Below are 18,172 nucleotides of genomic sequence, written 5' to 3'. Positions count from 1 at the left end.
TTCAATAATTGACAGACATCTTGGCTGAGTAACAGGTAGCCTAAACAGCCGCTAGGTGGCGCTTACTTGCAATTATTTGTATGGTCTATAGCGATCACTATCAGCTGTTCAGGCGAATCACAGGCTGACACATCAGTTTTAGTACTGTTTTCAGGCAAATCGAAAACGAAATTGTCTACAGGACACTACAGAGAAATAGTAATGACGTATTTTTGTAGGCACTAACTCCGGCATGGTTCTTTGGACAGATCTTATGGAGAAAATGAATGGCGTTTTTGGATAAACGACGAAAATAAGTTGGGTATGTGTTAAACACAGGCTTAAAATATTTTATACGTTTTGCTCTGTGGAATAATCATCAATTAACGTATTTTTTTGTGACTTTTTTTAAAAGCACATAAAGGCTTCATAATTCATAAAGGTCATGTTAGCTGACTCCTATTATCTCATATAAAAAAATAAGTATAAAATCTCCAAAACCTGTGTTAACCTCGGACCTTATTTTCGGCGTTTATTCCTAAACCCTATTCTCTCCACATTCATTTTCGCCATAGGGATGGCTGAACGAATCAGACGTAACTCATTTCCGGGTTGTAGAACTACAAAAGAAGGGTAATGGCTAGACTGGTTCCGTTTTTGTCAGAATTGACTTTTTGAAGCAGGTTTAGGAGAATTGACGCAGCAGGTTAGGAGTGACAGGTTAGGAGAATTAGGAAAATATTAGGAAAGGGTTCGCTAAAATGCAAAAATAAATAAATGCTTTTGACCTGAATTGACAAAAGCTGGATCCCATCTAGAGAAAACACTTGCGAGTCATCTATCTCGTCACCTGGAAGGTAAGACGAAATCCGACATAGACCTAGTACTTCTATAAATGTAAAGTTCAAATCTGTTTATTCATATGAAATACGAGGTGACCATGAGGGATCATATAGGTTAGCAACTATATGTTAGTTATGAGACCATTTTAGAAATACTGCTCAAGTATTCATCATGTTTCACACTGATTACATTAATAAATACATTTAACTGTATATATCTGTATTAGTAATAACCTTTTAAAACGAATAGCTGCTTTTCAGCAGTTTGTATTATTTCTGGTTGAAAAGCATGAACTGTGTTCTTTATGCTCAGAGGTTTCCAACATACTGATTGGTGGAACCAGCCTGATTGCTGCGTTCAACATTCTATTTCATTCAGGATTTTGGCAATGAAGCCCTTTATCTACTTCCTTTGAGTCAGATGAACTCGTAGATATCATTTGTATATCTGTGTGCAGTTTGGAAGAAGTTGCTAACTAGCGTTAGCGTAATGACTGGTTGTATATGGTAACTTCTAGCTTGCTAGTAGATACTATAGACTTCCAGTCTTTGCGCTAACGCTAGTTAGCATTGGCTTGTGACCTATAACGTCCTTCATACTGGATGCAGAATCATAAAAATGGTAACCGTGAGTTCACCAGACTCTGGGGAAGTAGATAAAGGGCTTCATTGCTAAAATCTCTAAGTATCCCTTAAGTTGACGCAGCAATGAGGCTGGTTCCAACAGGCTAACTTCCAACAGTATATGACAATGATTTCATAATTGTAACTTTTACACTGAACATCAACTGGCTAAAGTCTGTCATGTTTCCTTTACTCCCATGCTTCAACATTCTAGTGACTATGTCCTGCGACAACCAGCAAGGAGACCAGTCGGCCTTGAAGAAGAGAATATGTGACTTTTTAGAGGTGAAGAAACAAGGATCCACTGCCCTCCAGATAGCTAAGGCTGTTGGACTGAAGAAGGCCAAGGATGTAAACAGTGTCCTGTACACTTTAAACAGAGCTGGACTTCTTCATGCAACACCAGACAAACCACCAGTCTGGTCTGTGGAGAAACCAGGGGCGGCGTCAGTCTCTGTGAGTGTTCCAGAGTCGGATCGAGTGCCTAGTCCTTCTGAGACCCCTGGCATCACAGAGGAGGAACTGAGGAGGGTGCTGATGTCAAAGAGTGATGGAAGAGGGATGAGTGTGCAAGAAATTGCCAGAGAATTGGGCCAATCACGAAAATGTGTGAATAAGAATCTTTATGACCTGCAAAGTAGCGGCAAGGCAGAAAAATTGGGAGAGAAAATGTGGAAAATGAAGGATGAAGCAAGCTGTGGAGGAGAGCTTATTGAATACCACAGGTAAGTCTGTGAATGTGGCACACATAGGGAAAAATATATATAACAAATTAAACTAAAAGATATCCAACACAGAAATGTAATAATGTTCAACATTCAGTATCCAATTTCACAAACAAAATAATAAATGACTGCAGGTACTTATATATTCTATTGCTTATAATTAATATATGAAATAGTACATGATGTTTCCTCCCTTAGCTAGTGGCAAGCTGTGACATACTGTGCTGCCAACTCTATAACATCAGACCTTTCCCCAAAAATTATAAAGTTTCTCTTAGTTACATTGTTCTGTGAATGTTAAACTTTTCATTTTGAATTTGGGGAAGGAGTTTCTAATTTATATATACAGTGCCTTGCGAAAGTATTCTGTATATAAAGTATATTGTGATAATACAGTGCCTTTATAATAATATATAATTTAATTTTGCACGCCCAATTTTTCAGTTTTTGATTTGTTAAAAAAGTTTGAAATATCCAATAAATGTCGTTCCACTTCATGATTGTGTCCCACTTGTTGTTGATTCTTCACAAAAAAATACAGTTTTATATCTTTATGTTTGAAGCCTGAAATGTGGCAAAAGGTCGCAAATTTCAAGGGGGCCGAATACTTTCGCAAGGCACTGTATATATTTGGGCCAGGTGACTTAGAAAGTGTTCTCTGTCTCTCCCTCTCTCCAGTTCCAGTTATGATCAAGATATTTCCATCAGACTGACTGAAAGCTCCAGGTAGACTACTCTTTATTAATCAAACTGTTCCTAGGTAACCAACCTGACCAATTTCTTCGCCTGTGAAGAAATGGAAAAAAATTATGAATTATGTTTTGATTTCAGGTTTTCCAAAGATTTCAAATTATTGAGTGTTCTGGGTGCAGGAGGCTTTGGGTGTGTCACTAAAGCCCAACACAAATTGGATGGAAAAACGTACGCTGTGAAGATTGTGCAGAATATGGGGTAAGACCAGAGGAGAACGACGGCCCCCTCTCATTGAAGCCACGAAGTTCAAGGCCGACCATGGTACTGCAGCAGGAAAACAGGCTCTCCGTTATAGTCAAATCAAATGGATAATCTATCTATTGAAAAAACATAAATCAAAGACAATTATATTTACCAATAGTTGCTTCTAATACACCCGATGTCCTTGAACCGATTTATTTTAAAATCACACACAGAAGAAGTTATATGGATAGTTTAGTTGCTAATGGCAGCCTGCAGTACCTCGGTCGGCCTTCAACATGAGTTACTCAATGAGAGGGGGCAGCACTGAGCCAGCCTACAACGTCACTTCCAGGAGTAGCTCAATCTGCATGTTATGTTTCTGCGAGATGCCATGTTTTCATATGAGCTGTGTTCAAATACTCATACTAACTGTTCTATTTGTGATGTGAATTGAGTATATAGTATGCTTATTGGTCATAGTATGAATGTATTGAGTATGCCAAAAGTTACTAAATTCGCCAAAATATGAAGTATACAAGCAGGGGACACTATTTCTGTACTTTAGGGCCCATAATGCAATTCTTCAGGAAATGGTCGTGGCTTCACATCGTTTTCAGATTTGGAGAAAATGGCGGAAAATATGCAGCCGAAGTACAACGAGAGCCGATACAAATCCTTTGCTTTAAATAATTATGACACATGTTAAGAAAATGTTGAGCAATGTAATAAATTAATTAATTTTCAAATAAGTTACACGTTATGTTGGCTGACAATTTGTTAGCTACGCTGTCCTTACGAACCACATAGCATATCATTACAGCAGTATGTGCCGGTATGTTAGCTAACTACCTAACGTTAGTAGTCATGCATCAAACTTGACAGTGTATTAACTATAGTCTATCTGACTACCCAACGTTTATTGACTTGACTATCTAACTACCCAACGTTTATTGTCTTGATTATTCCCATCATTCCTAGCTTTAAAAAAATAGAGTATGTTAATATGGGTATTCAGACACGGATTTGGCTTCATTGAGTCTTCACATAGGAATGAATGGTGTCACGTGATCAATGGCTTTGTCCATTCATATATACAGTCATTGGCTAAGACATTACTGTCCCCATTCTGTTCCCCCTAATCATGTTATGAATAGTGTGTATCCATCCCTCTTACCTTGTGTGTCTTCTGTATGCTATAGTTGATGCTCATTAGCAACTATCAGCTGTTCATTTACATGTTGTAATTATGATCCTTTCTCTTACAGAGAAGCAAATCGTGAAGTGAAAGCACTGGCTACCTTGGCCCATTCTAACATTGTTCGCTACTATACGACTTGGCCTGAGGATGCCAATTGGGTCGATGGGAGCTACAGCACAGAGTTAGTAAAGACAGTATTATTAAGTCTAATTTTGCCATTTAGATGAGTTAATTTGTGATCATCAAAAATGTTAAATTCTGGAGCGTACTATTGTGTTCAACTCTTAGGTCGTCGGTCCAGTCTAAAATCTCAGAAGACTCTGACAATTATTCAGACCAGGGAGATGGATCTACACATGTAACAAAGCAATCAGATTTAGACCTTTCTGAAGCAGCCAGCGAAGACCAAGCAAACCACTCGATGACCGATTCCAGCTCAAGGTGAATCACTTTTACCGTTCTGCGTTCATTTATCAATTCAGTTGACAGAATGTCCCGGAGAAAGTTTCTTGACTTCTGTATTTGTCTGTTTTTATTTTATTTCAGAAACGGAGACTGGCCTTGTTTGTTCATTCAGATGGAGTTCTGTGAGGGAGGGACGCTGAAGGACTGGATTAGCATAAATAATGTTCGAACGAAGGACAAGGCACATGGAATATTTCAGCAAATAGTTTGTGGAGTGGAATACATTCACTCTGAAGGACTTATTCACAGAGACTTAAAGGTACTTGTGAGAATCTGTCTTCCTGTGTTTTCAGATGCCAAGTTTAACCACATTATTTATGACATTTATGGAGAAATGACGCCTAATAAATTTTATACCTTTTTTTTTTTTTTTTAGCCAGAGAACATATTGTTTGGAAGTGATGGCATGGTGAAGATTGGAGACTTTGGTCTTGTGACCACGATCACCAATCTGAGTGGAGCATCAATGTACAGGACTGTCAACAAAGGAACACCATTTTACATGAGCCCTGAGCAGGTAATGGAGTTTTTGTTTTGCCAAAGAATAATATTTTCAGCTCAACAAATTGATCCTTGGTCTAGCCATAATATATGCCATTCAGCAGATGCTTTAATCCAAAGCGATTTAGTCATGGGTGCATACATTTTACGTCTGGTCAGGTCCATAAGAACTCCTATTTAGTTATTCTCTCCCAAACCACAAATTACTTTTTTTATTTCCAGAAGACTGGGGGGAAATATGATGAGAAAACAGATATATTCTCTCTGGGACTGATATGGTTTGAACTCCTGTGGCACATGTCCACTGTCTCGGAGAAGATCAAGGTGAGCACACCGCCCAGTAGCTTTCACATCTGGTTCTGTGTCATGTTAACCAGCGCCCAGTAGCTTTCACATCTGGTTCTGACCATTTTTAACCATGCCCAAAATCTTCTCACTGGACAATCATTGCGGTCCACTATCATCATCATATAACCCCCCCCATCTACTATCATCATCATATAACCCCCCCCCATCTACTATCATCATCATATAATCGTGTAACCCCCCCTGTCCACTATCATCATCGTGTAACCCCCCCTGTCCACTATCATCATTGTGTAACCCCCCCCGTCCACTATCATCATCGTGTAACCCCCCCTGTCTACTATCATCATCGTGTAACCCCCCCCAGTCCACTATCATCATTGTGTAACCCCCCTCCGCTATCATCATCGTGTAACCCCCCCTGTCTGCTATCATCATCGTTGTAACCCCCCCTGTCTGCTATCATCATCGTTGTAACCCCCCCCTGTCCGCTATCATCATCGTGTAACCCCCCCTGTCCGCTATCATCGTGTAAAAAGTGTTTTCTAGGTGCACTACGTCATCACAGCCTTTTATCTGAAACAAGTACATTTGATGGAAACATCTCTGGTTGGAAAATGCTGTTTTTATGCAGATTGTAGAATATTCGCATGAGAAGCTGTCGCCAATTGGATGGAAACCTATTATATTATAGAAGCTATTGACTTCTAAAGCATCATTTTTTACTCTGGAGTTTTGCCCCATGTTATCACAGGTGTTCCAGAGCCTGCAGACAAGGACATTTCCTTCTGACTTCCGTGAGAAGTTTATCTTAGAGGTAAGGAGTGGTGACAGCTGTCTGTTTTGCCTGTCTATACAACTTGTTTTAGAGTGAGTACACAGTATCTTCATTTTGTCCCATATGTTTTCTGCCGCAGCATAAACTCATCAGTAAAATGCTGTCAGAGTCGCCAGCAAACCGACAAAACGCAGAAGAGATTGCTGCGATCCTGAAAAGAAACCTGCTCGGAAACCAAACTGGATTACAACAGAAAACTGTATGAAATGTTGCAGGGTAGTGGCTTGAAATGCTTTGGGGAAAACAGTGATGTCAGCATAGAACACCTGCATTGATTGCTGTTTGGGGTTTTAGGCTGGGTTTCTGTACAGCACTTTGAGATATCAGCTGATGTAAGAAGGACTATATAAATACATTTGATTTGATAGAAGACACGTTCTCTTCAAGACAGAGCGCATAGTGATGATGTCATGCCTCAACTGAAGCAGTGAACTGGGAGGGGGATCGGTATCAGTACAGTATCTTACTGTATTTCTCAGGAACATTTTGGCACTTATCTTTTCACTTTTGTTTCTGCTGTACGGTTTCTTTTTAAAAGTTGATTACACGGAATAGAGGGTAAATATTAATATTATGTGTAGGAAAAATGTTTGGGTCCACCACATATTTCTAATGCAGAACTCAAGGTGTTCTTATTATAGGTTTCTAACCAGGTAAGACACATTTTTAAGTAACAAACTATTTTGCGAGGGCGACCTGGCAAGAAGTCAAAACAGGGAAATAGCAGCGTGTCGATAAAACATTACAGAAAAATACAGAATACACACAAAAGACAAAGTGTTACAAGTTAAAGATAAAATTGAAGATCAGATACAACTGCAGTTGTCACAAACAGTGTTGTCGATTGAAGATCAGATACAACTGCAGTTGTCACAAACAGTGTTGTCGATCAGTGTTTTAAAAACAGACAAGGACACCAACTCCTCCAACTTTACAATCTTCTGAAGTATGTTCCAGGATGAAGGGGAATTGTGGGGTTTCCCCATCTCAGTTCTAGCCTGCGGAACAGGCAAGGACAGCAGCGATTGTGAACGAAGACTGTATTGAGCGACTGATCTGGTTAGTAAGGAACAGACAAGGACAGCAGCGATTGTGAACGAAGACTGTATTGAGCGACTGATCTGGTTAGTAATCACAACATGTACGGAGTTGAAATTATGTCAATTTTATTGTGATCATTTCTACTTTTTTTTTTTTTTTTACTTTCTAATTATAACAAGGGCAGAATTGACAGAATCATGGAGTTTATTTAAAAGTAAATGAAAACATTGAATGTTCTTACAGGGAGATGGGCACTCATATGGTTTCTTCCAAATGTGGCAAGTCTCCACAACTACGCAACTTGTGCTTTTTTGTTGTTTTTAATTAACGTGATTTCGAATGAAATGTTACAGACGCATACTGTATAAAGAGCTTATGAAATAAATGTCCAACGCCAATGTTGTTAAGTTGTTTTTATTTTCTGTATACTATTAAGACCATAAAGCCCGTACCTCGATGTCTACTTTGTAACACATGGGGGCAGTCTTGGCCTAGTTGTATGGCAGTTACAGTGTTTTCAGAAAGTATTCATACCCCTTGACATATTCTGTGACGTTTCAGCCTGCATTCAAAATGGATTAAATATTTTTTTATCTACACATAATGACAAAGTGTTTATAGAAATGTTTGCTAATAAATTGAAATATCTCATTGACATAAGAATTCACAGTCCTGAGTCAATACATTTTAGAAGCACCGATTACAGCTGTGAGTCTCAGAGCTTCCAATTGTTCAGACGTATTTTTAACTAGGCAAGTCAGTTAAGAACAAATTCTTATTTTCAATTTCGGCCTAGTGGGCCTAGTGGGTTAACTGCCTGTTCAGGGGCAGAACGACAGATTTGTACCTTGTCAGCTCAGGGATTTGAACTTGCAACCTTCCGGTTACTAGTCCAACACTCTAACCACTAGGCTGCCGCCCCGTATGTAGCGTGAATTCAGTCTCCGCGATACGGATGACTCGAGCTTTTAGCAGTCCCTTCAAGATTTTGCGGGGATTGTTGGTGATATTTGTGGAAAAATGATTGATTTTGCGGCGGGAATTCTGACATTTTGCATGGCGGTATGCAATGATTTTGTCACAAATGCGATGAGAGGGGAAAGTTGTTGACATGTGGCTTGATTCAACCAGATGACGTAGTAAATGCGGTGATTGGTTGAAATTGTGAGCCCAGGTTTTTTGTACTGCGGTGATGGGTCTGTTTTTTGCAATAATAATGCGATGATTTAACTGTTTTATGCCAAAAAAAAGTGGGTGATTGGTCAAATATGCATGTCCTTGCATAATATGCAGGAAATTGTTGATTTACTCCTCTCAAACTTGGTGTTAATTTAATAAAGCTTTGGTGATTTTAATATTTATTTCCAAGTGGTCTCAGGAGCCAAACCCTTTATTGACAGACATTATAAAGCCTTCGTTGAGAGGAGGTTTTTCATTAAATAAAACAAAATGGAAGGAGAAAAAAAAACGTTGTTTTATGTTTCTAAATAGGAAGTAGACCGGCAGCAAAAGCACATTCGGCTTCTCTTGTTCCATGCAGATATGGGCAGTGTGTGTCACGGCTGGATTGGCTGCGTTTGTGCTGTCAAAATCCATGCCATAACCAACCGCGTTACCGCCAAAACCAGCTTGTGGTTTGTCTGGAATATTCCTATCAGCGCTGCCTGAAATGACCACTTTGGATCATGATTTTAAGGACACACCTCAAATATCTTTGGGACACGGCTGTAATCGCTGCCAAAGGTTATTCTACAAAGTATAGACTCAGGGGTGTGAATATTTCTGTATTTCATTTTTCATTAATCAACAAACATTTCTAAAAACATGTTTTCACTTATCGCGGAGGTGTATTGTGTGTAGATGGGTGAGAAGAAATATAATTGGAATCCATTTTGAATTCAGGCTGAAACACAATAAAATGTGTAATAAATCAACGTGCATAAATACTTTCTGAAGGGACTTAATGAGGGCAAAAAAACTATTTCAAAGCAGTAGACCATTTATAAACCTTTTACTCATAGGTTAGTTGTCTCTCTCTCTCTCTCAATTTAAATGTAAGGGGCTTTATTGGGAAAACATGCCAATAAAGAAAATAAAATAGATAAACAAAAGTTAAATGAACAACAAAAAATGAACATTAAATGTTACACTCACAAAACATCCAAAGGAATAGAGACATTTCACATGTCACAATATGTCTATATACAGTGTTGTAACGATGTGCAAATAGTTAAAGTACAAAAGGGAAAATAAATAAGCAAAAATATGGGCTATATTTACGATGGTGTTGGGGTTTACTGGTTGCCCTTTTCTTAACAGGTCACACATATCAGGTATGAAGGTAAGACAGATGCAGACCACGTCAAATAAACAATGGTTTAAAAATCCAACAGGGGTAGGCAGGGGTCAGTAACCAGAGGTGGGGCAACGGTACCGGGCGGCAGGCAATAGACGGGTCAAGGCAGGCAGGGGTCAATAACCAGAGGTGGAGCAACGGTACCGGGCGGCAGGCAGGGGTCAGTAACCAGAGGTGGGGCAACGGTACCGGGCGGCAGGCAGGCTCAGGGTCAGGGTAAGGCAGGGGTCAGTAACCAGAGGTGGAGCAACGGTACCGGGCGGCAGGCAATAGACGGGTCAAGGCAGGCAGGGGTCAATAACCAGAGGTGGAGCAACGGTACCGGGCGGCAGGCAATAGACGGGTCAAGGCAGGCAGGGGTCAATAACCAGAGGTGGAGCAACGGTACCGGGCGGCAGGCAATAGACGGGTCAAGGCAGGCAGGGGTCAATAACCAGAGGTGGAGCAACGGTACCGGGCGGCAGGCAGGCTCAGGGTCAGGGTAAGGCAGGGGTCAGTAACCAGAGGTGGGGCAACGGTACCGGGCGGCAGGCAGGCTCAGGGTCAGGGTAAGGCAGGGGTCAGTAACCAGAGGTGGAGCAACGGTACCGGGCGGCAGGCAATAGACGGGTCAAGGCAGGCAGGGGTCAATAACCAGAGGTGGAGCAACGGTACCGGGCGGCAGGCAGGCTCAGGGTCAGGGTAAGGCAGGGGTCAGTAACCAGAGGTGGAGCAACGGTACCGGGCGGCAGGCAATAGACGGGTCAAGGCAGGCAGGGGTCAATAACCAGAGGTGGAGCAACGGTACCGGGCGGCAGGCAGGCTCAGGCTCAGGGTAAGGCAGGGGTCAGTAACCAGAGGTGGAGCAACGGTACCGGGCGGCAGGCAATAGACGGGTCAAGGCAGGCAGGGGTCAATAACCAGAGGTGGAGCAACGGTACCGGGCGGCAGGCAGGCTCAGGCTCAGGGTAAGGCAGGGGTCAGTAACCAGAGGTGGAGCAACGGTACCGGGCGGCAGGCAATAGACGGGTCAAGGCAGGCAGGGGTCAATAACCAGAGGTGGAGCAACGGTACCGGGCGGCAGGCAGGCTCAGGCTCAGGGTAAGGCAGGGGTCAGTAACCAGAGGTGGAGCAACGGTACCGGGCGGCAGGCAATAGACGGGTCAAGGCAGGCAGGGGTCAATAACCAGAGGTGGAGCAACGGTACCGGGCGGCAGGCAATAGACGGGTCAAGGCAGGCAGGGGTCAGTAACCAGAGGTGGAGCAACGGTACCGGGCGGCAGGCAATAGACGGGTCAAGGCAGGCAGGGGTCAATAACCAGAGGTGGAGCAACGGTACCGGGCGGCAGGCAGGCTCAGGGTCAGGGTAAGGCAGGGGTCAATAACCAGAGGTGGAGCAACGGTACCGGGCGGCAGGCAGGCTCAGGGTCAGGGTAAGGCAGGGGTCAGTAACCAGAGGTGGAGCAACGGTACCGGGCGGCAGGCAATAGACGGGTCAAGGCAGGCAGGGGTCAATAACCAGAGGTGGAGCAACGGTACCGGGCGGCAGGCAGGCTCAGGCTCAGGGTAAGGCAGGGGTCAGTAACCAGAGGTGGAGCAACGGTACCGGGCGGCAGGCAATAGACGGGTCAAGGCAGGCAGGGGTCAATAACCAGAGGTGGAGCAACGGTACCGGGCGGCAGGCAGGGTCAGGGTCAGGGTAAGGCAGGGGTCAGTAACCAGAGGTGGAGCAACGGTACCGGGCGGCAGGCAATAGACGGGTCAAGGCAGGCAGGGGTCAATAACCAGAGGTGGAGCAACGGTACCGGGCGGCAGGCAGGCTCAGGCTCAGGGTAAGGCAGGGGTCAGTAACCAGAGGTGGAGCAACGGTACCGGGCGGCAGGCAATAGACGGGTCAAGGCAGGCAGGGGTCAATAACCAGAGGTGGAGCAACGGTACCGGGCGGCAGGCAGGGTCAGGGTCAGGGTAAGGCAGGGGTCAGTAACCAGAGGTGGAGCAACGGTACCGGGCGGCAGGCAATAGACGGGTCAAGGCAGGCAGGGGTCAATAACCAGAGGTGGAGCAACGGTACCGGGCGGCAGGCAGGCTCAGGCTCAGGGTAAGGCAGGGGTCAGTAACCAGAGGTGGAGCAACGGTACCGGGCGGCAGGCAATAGACGGGTCAAGGCAGGCAGGGGTCAATAACCAGAGGTGGAGCAACGGTACCGGGCGGCAGGCAATAGACGGGTCAAGGCAGGCAGGGGTCAATAACCAGAGGTGGAGCAACGGTACCGGGCGGCAGGCAGGCTCAGGGTCAGGGTAAGGCAGAGGTCGGTAATTCAGACGGGGGCAAAGGTACCGGGCGGCAGGCAGGCTCAGGGGAAACGCATCTTGCTGCTGTGATGTCACACTGTGGTATTTCACCCAGTAGATATGGGAGCTTATCAAAATTTGATTTTTGGGGGAATTCTTTGTGGGTCTGTGTAATCTGAGGGAAATATGTCTCTCTAATATGGACATACATTTGGCGAGAGGTTAGGAAATGCAGCTCAGTTTCCACCTCATTTTGTGGGCAGTGAGCACATAGCCTGTCTTCTCGAGAGCCTTGTCTGCCTACGGCAGCCTTTCTCAATAGCAAGGCTATGCTATGCTGAGTCTGTACATAGTCAAAGCTTTCCTTAATTTTGGGGAAGTCACAGTGGTCAGGTTTTCTGCGTCTCTGTACTGTCTGTTTAGGGCTAAATAGCATTCTCTGTTTTTTTGTTAATTCTTTCCAACGTGTCAAGTAATACTTTTTACTTTAGTTTTCTCGTGATTTGGTTGGGTCTAATTGTGTTGCTATCCTGGGGCTCTTTTTGTGAATTCTTGGTTGGTGAGCGGACCCCAGACCTCACAACCATAGAGGGCAATGGGTTCTATAACTGATTCAAGTATTTTTAGTCAGATTCTAATTGGGATGTTGATTTTTATGTTCCTTTTGATGACTTAATGATGCCATTCTCGTCTTATCTCTTAGATCGTTCACAGCCCTGTTGAAGTTACCTGTGTTGTTGATGTTTAGACCGAGGTAGGTGTAATTCTTTGTGTGCTCTAGGGCAACAGTGTCTAGATGGAATTTGTATTTATTGTTTTGGCTACTGGACTTTTTTTGGAACACCATTATTTTTGTCTTACTAAGATTCACTGTCAAGTCCCAGGTCTGACATAATATGTGCAGAAGATCTAAGTGCTGCTGTAGGCCCTCCTTAGTTGGGGACAGAAACACCAGATCATCAGCAAACAGTAGACATTTAATTTCTGAGTCCAGTAGGATGAGGCCAGGTGCTGCAGACTGTTCTAGTGCTTATTGATATATATGTTGAAGAGTGTGGGGCTCAAACTGCATCCCTGTCTCTTTGAACCGGACACTTGTTGTTTGTGTACATTGATTTTATAATATCTTATGTCCCCCCCCCCAAAACAAACGCTTCCATCAAATTATATAGCAGACCCTTATGACATATTGAGTCAAAAAACTTTTTTAAGTCAACAAAGCATGAGAAAATGTGTTTTGTTTGGTTTGTTTGTCAATAAAGGTGTGCAGGGTCTATACACATGGTCTGTCGTACAGTATTTTGCTAAGAAGACAATTTGACATTGCTCAGGACATTGTTTTCACTGAGGAAATGTTGGAGTCTGCTGTTGATGATACTGCAGAGGATTTTTCAGAGATTGCTGCTGATGCATATTTCACTTATTGGCAACAATATTGTCTCTTTTGTGGATTGGGTTGATCAGACCTTGGTTCCAAATATTAGTGAAGATGCCAGAGCTGAGGATAATGTTGAAGAGTTTAAGTATAGCCAATTTGAATTTGTGGTCTGTATATTTTATCATTTGGTTTAGTATACCATCAAAACCACAGGCCTTATGGGTTGGAGGGTTTCTGTAGCTCGTATTCTAGAATGATGTATCCAAGACTGAAATCTAATTTTTCTAATGAGCAACAGAAAAACACACATGCAGACATGTCTCACTGTCCTTATCTCTCTCTCTGTCTCTCACCTCTCTCTCTCTCTCATCTCTCTCTCTCTCATCTCTCATCTCCCTCTCTCTGTCTCTCATCTCTCTCTCTGTCCTTCTCTGTCTCTCTCTCAGTATCTCTCTCTCTGTCTTTCTGTCCTTATCTCTCTCTCTCTGTCTTTCTGTCCTTGTCTCTCTGTTTCTCTGTCCTTATTTCTCTCTCTGTCTCTCTCTCTCTCTCATCTCTCGCTCTGTCTGTATCTCTCTGTCCTTATCTCGCTCGAAGCCCATCCGGCCTCTTGAACTGCTTTCCTAGAAGTCGAGACCCGGCAGCAAAGATCACGACCCCTCTCACCATAGATGTCCGTCAATTGTTTTCTCCCTCCCTCTGGTGACAGCCATGAAGGTGATCTAGGGAGAATAATTATTCTTCATGGAAAAGCCAGTCCTCTTCTGGCTGTGCCGGGTGGAGATTATAACAGAACATGGCCAAGATGTTCAAATGTTCATAAATGACCAGCATGGTCCAATAATAATAAGGCAGAACAGTTGAAACTGGAGCAGCAGCACGGCCAGGTGGACTGGGGACAGCAAGGAGTCATCATGTCAGGTAGTCCTGAGGCATGGTCCTAGGGCTCAGGTCCTCAGAGAAAGAGAGAAAGAGAGAATTAGAGAGCATACTTAAATTCACTTGTTCTTTCACTGTGATAATATTCAGCCCACGGAAGTCTATGCACGGTCTCAGTGACCCATCCTTCTTCACAAAGAAAAACCCAGCACCCACCGGGGAGGAAGATGGTTTTATAAGCCCTGCAGCCAGAGAATCCTGGATGTACCTCTCCATAGCCTCTTGCTCGGGGCGATAGAGGTTAAACACCCCGCTACTGGGGAGAGGAGCTCCAGGCTGGAGGTCAATGGTGCAGTTGTACAGCCGATGAGGCGGCAGCGACAGGACGTGATGCTTCCTGAACACAGGAGGTAGATAATAATACTCGGGAGGAACTGATGACAGGTCCGGAGGTTCTGGAACGAACTGGGGCACAGACAAGGCAAGGGGAATGGCAGAATGTAGACAATTAGAGTGACAAAATTAACTCCAAGTGGTTACCTTTCCGGCGGTCCAGACAATCTGTGGGTTGTGTAGCTTTAGGCGAAGGGTCATCCCTGTAGGCCAGACAGGCTCTGTGAAAACTCCTTGATGTGCTCCAGAAGGGTCTTCAGGGCTTGGTCATGTTGCCCGAGCAGGGCGCCTTGGCCGGCGAGGGTTTGGTGGAGAGTATCAGAGTCTGCTGAGTTCATCTCTTTGGCCAGATGGTACTGTTACTCGGAGTGGAACAGGGGATCCCAAGAGCAGACTCAGACGAGGAGACTGAGATGAAGTAACCAAGGTATTTATTGAAACACAGGGGGAAGATGGAGTGCAGGCCAGGGGAAGCTCGGGTGGGTTGCAGGAAACCAGGTGCGGAGGCTGAGACTGGAGCGAGAGGGGTTGGGACATGGTAACCAGTTGCGGAGGCTGAGACTGGAGCGAGAGTGGTTGAGACAGGGTAAGCAGGTGAGGAGACTGAGGCCGGAGCGAGAGGGGTTGAGACAGGGTAACCAGGTGAGGAGACTGAGGCCGGAGCGAGAGGGGTTGGGACAAGGTAACCAGGTGAGGAGACTGAGGCTGGAGCGAGAGGGGATGGGACAGGGTAACCAGGTGGGGAGGCTGAGGCTGGAGCGAGAGGGGATGGGACAGGGTAACCAGGTGGGGAGGCTGAGACTGGAGCGAGAGGGGTTGAGACAGGGTAACCAGGTTGGGAGGCTGAGACTGGAGCGAGAGGGGTTGGGACAGGGTAACCAGGTGAGGAGACTGAGGCTGGAGCGAGAGGGGATGGGACAGGGTAACCAGGTGGGGAGGCTGAGGCTGGAGCGAGAGGGGATGGGACAGGGTAACCAGGTGGGGAGGCTGAGACTGGAGCGAGAGGGGTTGAGACAGGGTAACCAGGTTGGGAGGCTGAGACTGGAGCGAGAGGGGTTGACAGGATAACCAGGTTGGGAGGCTGAGACTGGAGCGAGAGGGGTTGAGACAGGGTAACCAGGTGGGGAGGCTGAGACTGGAGCGAGAGGGGTTGACAGGGTAACCAGGTGGGGAGGCTGAGACTGGAGCGAGAGGGGTTGAGACAGGGTAACCAGGTGGGGAGGCTGATACTGGAGCGAGAGGGGTTGAGACAGGGTAACCAGGTGAGGAGACTGAGACTGGAGCGAGAGGGATTGAGACAGGGTAACCAGGTGGGGAGGCTGAGGCTGGAGCGAGAGGGGATGGGACAGGGTAACCAGGTGGGGAGGCTGATACTGGAGCGAGAGGGGTTGAGACAGGGTAACCAGGTGCGGAGGCTGAGGCCGGAGCGAGAGGGGATGGGACAGGGTAACCAGGTGAGGAGACTGAGGCCGGAGAGAGAGGTGTTGGGACAGGGTAACCAGGTGGGGAGGCTGAGACCGGAGCGAGAGGTGTTGGGACAGGGTAACCAGGTGAGGAGGCTGAGACCGGAGCGAGAGGGGATGGGACAGGGTAACCAGGTGAGGAGGCTGAGACCGGCGCGAGAGGGGATGGGCCAGGGTAACCAGGTGAGTAGGCTGAGACCGGAGCGAGAGGGGATGGGACAGGGTAACCAGGTGAGGAGGCTGAGACCGGAGCGAGAGGGGATGGGACAGGGTAACCAGGTGAGGAGGCTGAGATCGGAGCGAGAGGGGATGGGACAGGGTAGGCAGGTACGAAGGGGAATCCAAGGCAGTAGTAGAGAGGAGAATCCAGGACAGAGTAGCAGGATGACGAGACGTGGGACTGGAGACAGGGACCAGAGTCAGAGCGGGCAGAACTGTAGCGGAGAGGAAAAAAGCATCAGGCAGGGAAAACAGGCACAACAGGATCTAACAGTAACAATGACTAGAAGCATAGACTGACTGAGCAGAGATTACAATCTGGCAGTGTGGAAGTGGCAGGGCTGAGTATTTGTAGAGGTCTTGATTATGGAACAGGTTGCAGCTGGTGGGGATCTGCTCAGCACACCTGTCTCCGCCCACACAATCACACACAGAGAGAGGGAGGGAGTGGCGGCAGGTCAAGGAGACACAGGAGAGGGCATGGCAGGAGCAGATGTAGCACTGTTTCAGAAACTCACATTTAAATAGAGGGGTTATCACTCTTCCACACTGTAGTGAATAAAGCTAGTTTGTTATTTAGAATGATTTCTTTCTGGTTTTATAGGGAGAGAAACCAAAAGCCCACCTCAGTCCACATGTCAAGTGTAATTGCGGCATTGTATTTATCCAAGTTCTCTCTCAACTCCTGGACCACCTACGTTTTTGCTGTTGCCTGATGCAGGACTCTAGTGCCAGAGGATAGAGATTCTCAGACTGAAACAATCACGTCCATTAATGTACAAAAGCATATTCTAATAGCTCGGTTAGAATAATGACTTATGTTCAATGGTCCTTGTATTCGAGGTGAGGTGGGCCGTTTGGCTGGTTGTGGCTTTAGCAGTGGAATAAAGAACTTCTCTTGACAGGCTCTTTATGGTGAATTTAACAGAAAAATACTTGTTTACCAAGGAACCACACCGCCCCTCAGCTCCTCACCACACCGCTCCTCACCACACCGCCCCTCAGCTCCTCACCACACCGCTCCTCACCACACCGCCCCTCAGCTCCTCACCACACCGCTCCTCACCACACCGCCCCTCAGCTCCTCACCACACCGCCCCTCAGCTCCTCACCACACCTCCCCTCAGCTCCTCACCACACAGCTCCTCACCACACCGCCCCACAGCTCCTCACCACACCGCCCCTCAGCTCCTCACCACACCGCCCCACAGCTCCTCACCACACCGCCCCACAGCTCCTCACCATACCGCCCCTCAGCTCCTCACCACACCGCCCCACAGCTCCTCACCACACCGCCCCTCAGCTCCTCACCACACCGCCCCTCAGCTCCTCCCCTCAGCTCCTCACCACACCGCCCCTCAGCTCCTCACCACACCGCCCCTCAGCTCCTCACCACACCGCCCCTCAGTTCCTCACCACACCGCCCCACAGCTCCTCACCACACCTCCCCTCAGCTCCTCCCCTCAGCTCCTCACTACACCTCCCCTCAGCTCCTCACCACACCGCCCCTCAGCTCCTCCCCTCAGCTCCTCACCACACCGCCCCTCAGCTCCTCACCACACCGCCCCTCAGCTCCTCACCACACCGCCCCTCAGTTCCTCACCACACCGCCCCACAGCTCCTCACCACACCTCCCCTCAGCTCCTCCCCTCAGCTCCTCACTACACCTCCCCTCAGCTCCTCACCACTCCTCCCCTCAGCTCCTCCCCTCAGTTCCTCACCACACCGCCCCTCAGTTCCTCACCACACCGCCCCTCAG

General features: G+C 46.3%; 1 protein-coding gene across 4 annotated transcripts in view; it reads left to right on the top strand.

Moving 5' to 3' along the window:
- The first annotated feature begins 581 nt into the window (after window positions 1-581).
- LOC139367864 (interferon-induced, double-stranded RNA-activated protein kinase-like) overlaps window positions 582-18,172 on the top strand; it is a 46,131-nt gene continuing 28,540 nt past the window's right edge. Inside the window, exons 1-12 of one of the 4 annotated variants that reach the window (XM_071106205.1) lie at window positions 582-836; window positions 1,660-2,170; window positions 2,849-2,896; window positions 3,002-3,121; window positions 4,372-4,485; window positions 4,593-4,745; window positions 4,851-5,028; window positions 5,146-5,286; window positions 5,493-5,594; window positions 6,331-6,393; window positions 6,494-8,207; window positions 8,386-8,923. In XM_071106205.1, the coding sequence (XP_070962306.1) occupies window positions 1,665-2,170; window positions 2,849-2,896; window positions 3,002-3,121; window positions 4,372-4,485; window positions 4,593-4,745; window positions 4,851-5,028; window positions 5,146-5,286; window positions 5,493-5,594; window positions 6,331-6,393; window positions 6,494-6,619 (1,551 nt within the window). In that variant the 5' untranslated portion in view covers window positions 582-836; window positions 1,660-1,664 and the 3' untranslated portion in view covers window positions 6,620-8,207; window positions 8,386-8,923. Of the gene's footprint in view, window positions 837-1,659; window positions 2,171-2,848; window positions 2,897-3,001; window positions 3,122-4,371; window positions 4,486-4,592; window positions 4,746-4,850; window positions 5,029-5,145; window positions 5,287-5,492; window positions 5,595-6,330; window positions 6,394-6,493; window positions 8,208-8,385; window positions 8,924-18,172 lie in introns of those variants that run through there. The other 3 variants (XM_071106206.1, XM_071106204.1, XM_071106203.1) reach the window with 3 other exon arrangements.

The sequence above is a fragment of the Oncorhynchus clarkii genome, chromosome 16, assembly GCF_045791955.1.
Source record: "Oncorhynchus clarkii lewisi isolate Uvic-CL-2024 chromosome 16, UVic_Ocla_1.0, whole genome shotgun sequence".
NCBI classification, from domain to species: domain Eukaryota; kingdom Metazoa; phylum Chordata; class Actinopteri; order Salmoniformes; family Salmonidae; genus Oncorhynchus; species Oncorhynchus clarkii.
This window is presented reverse-complemented; position numbering and strand designations above follow the sequence as displayed.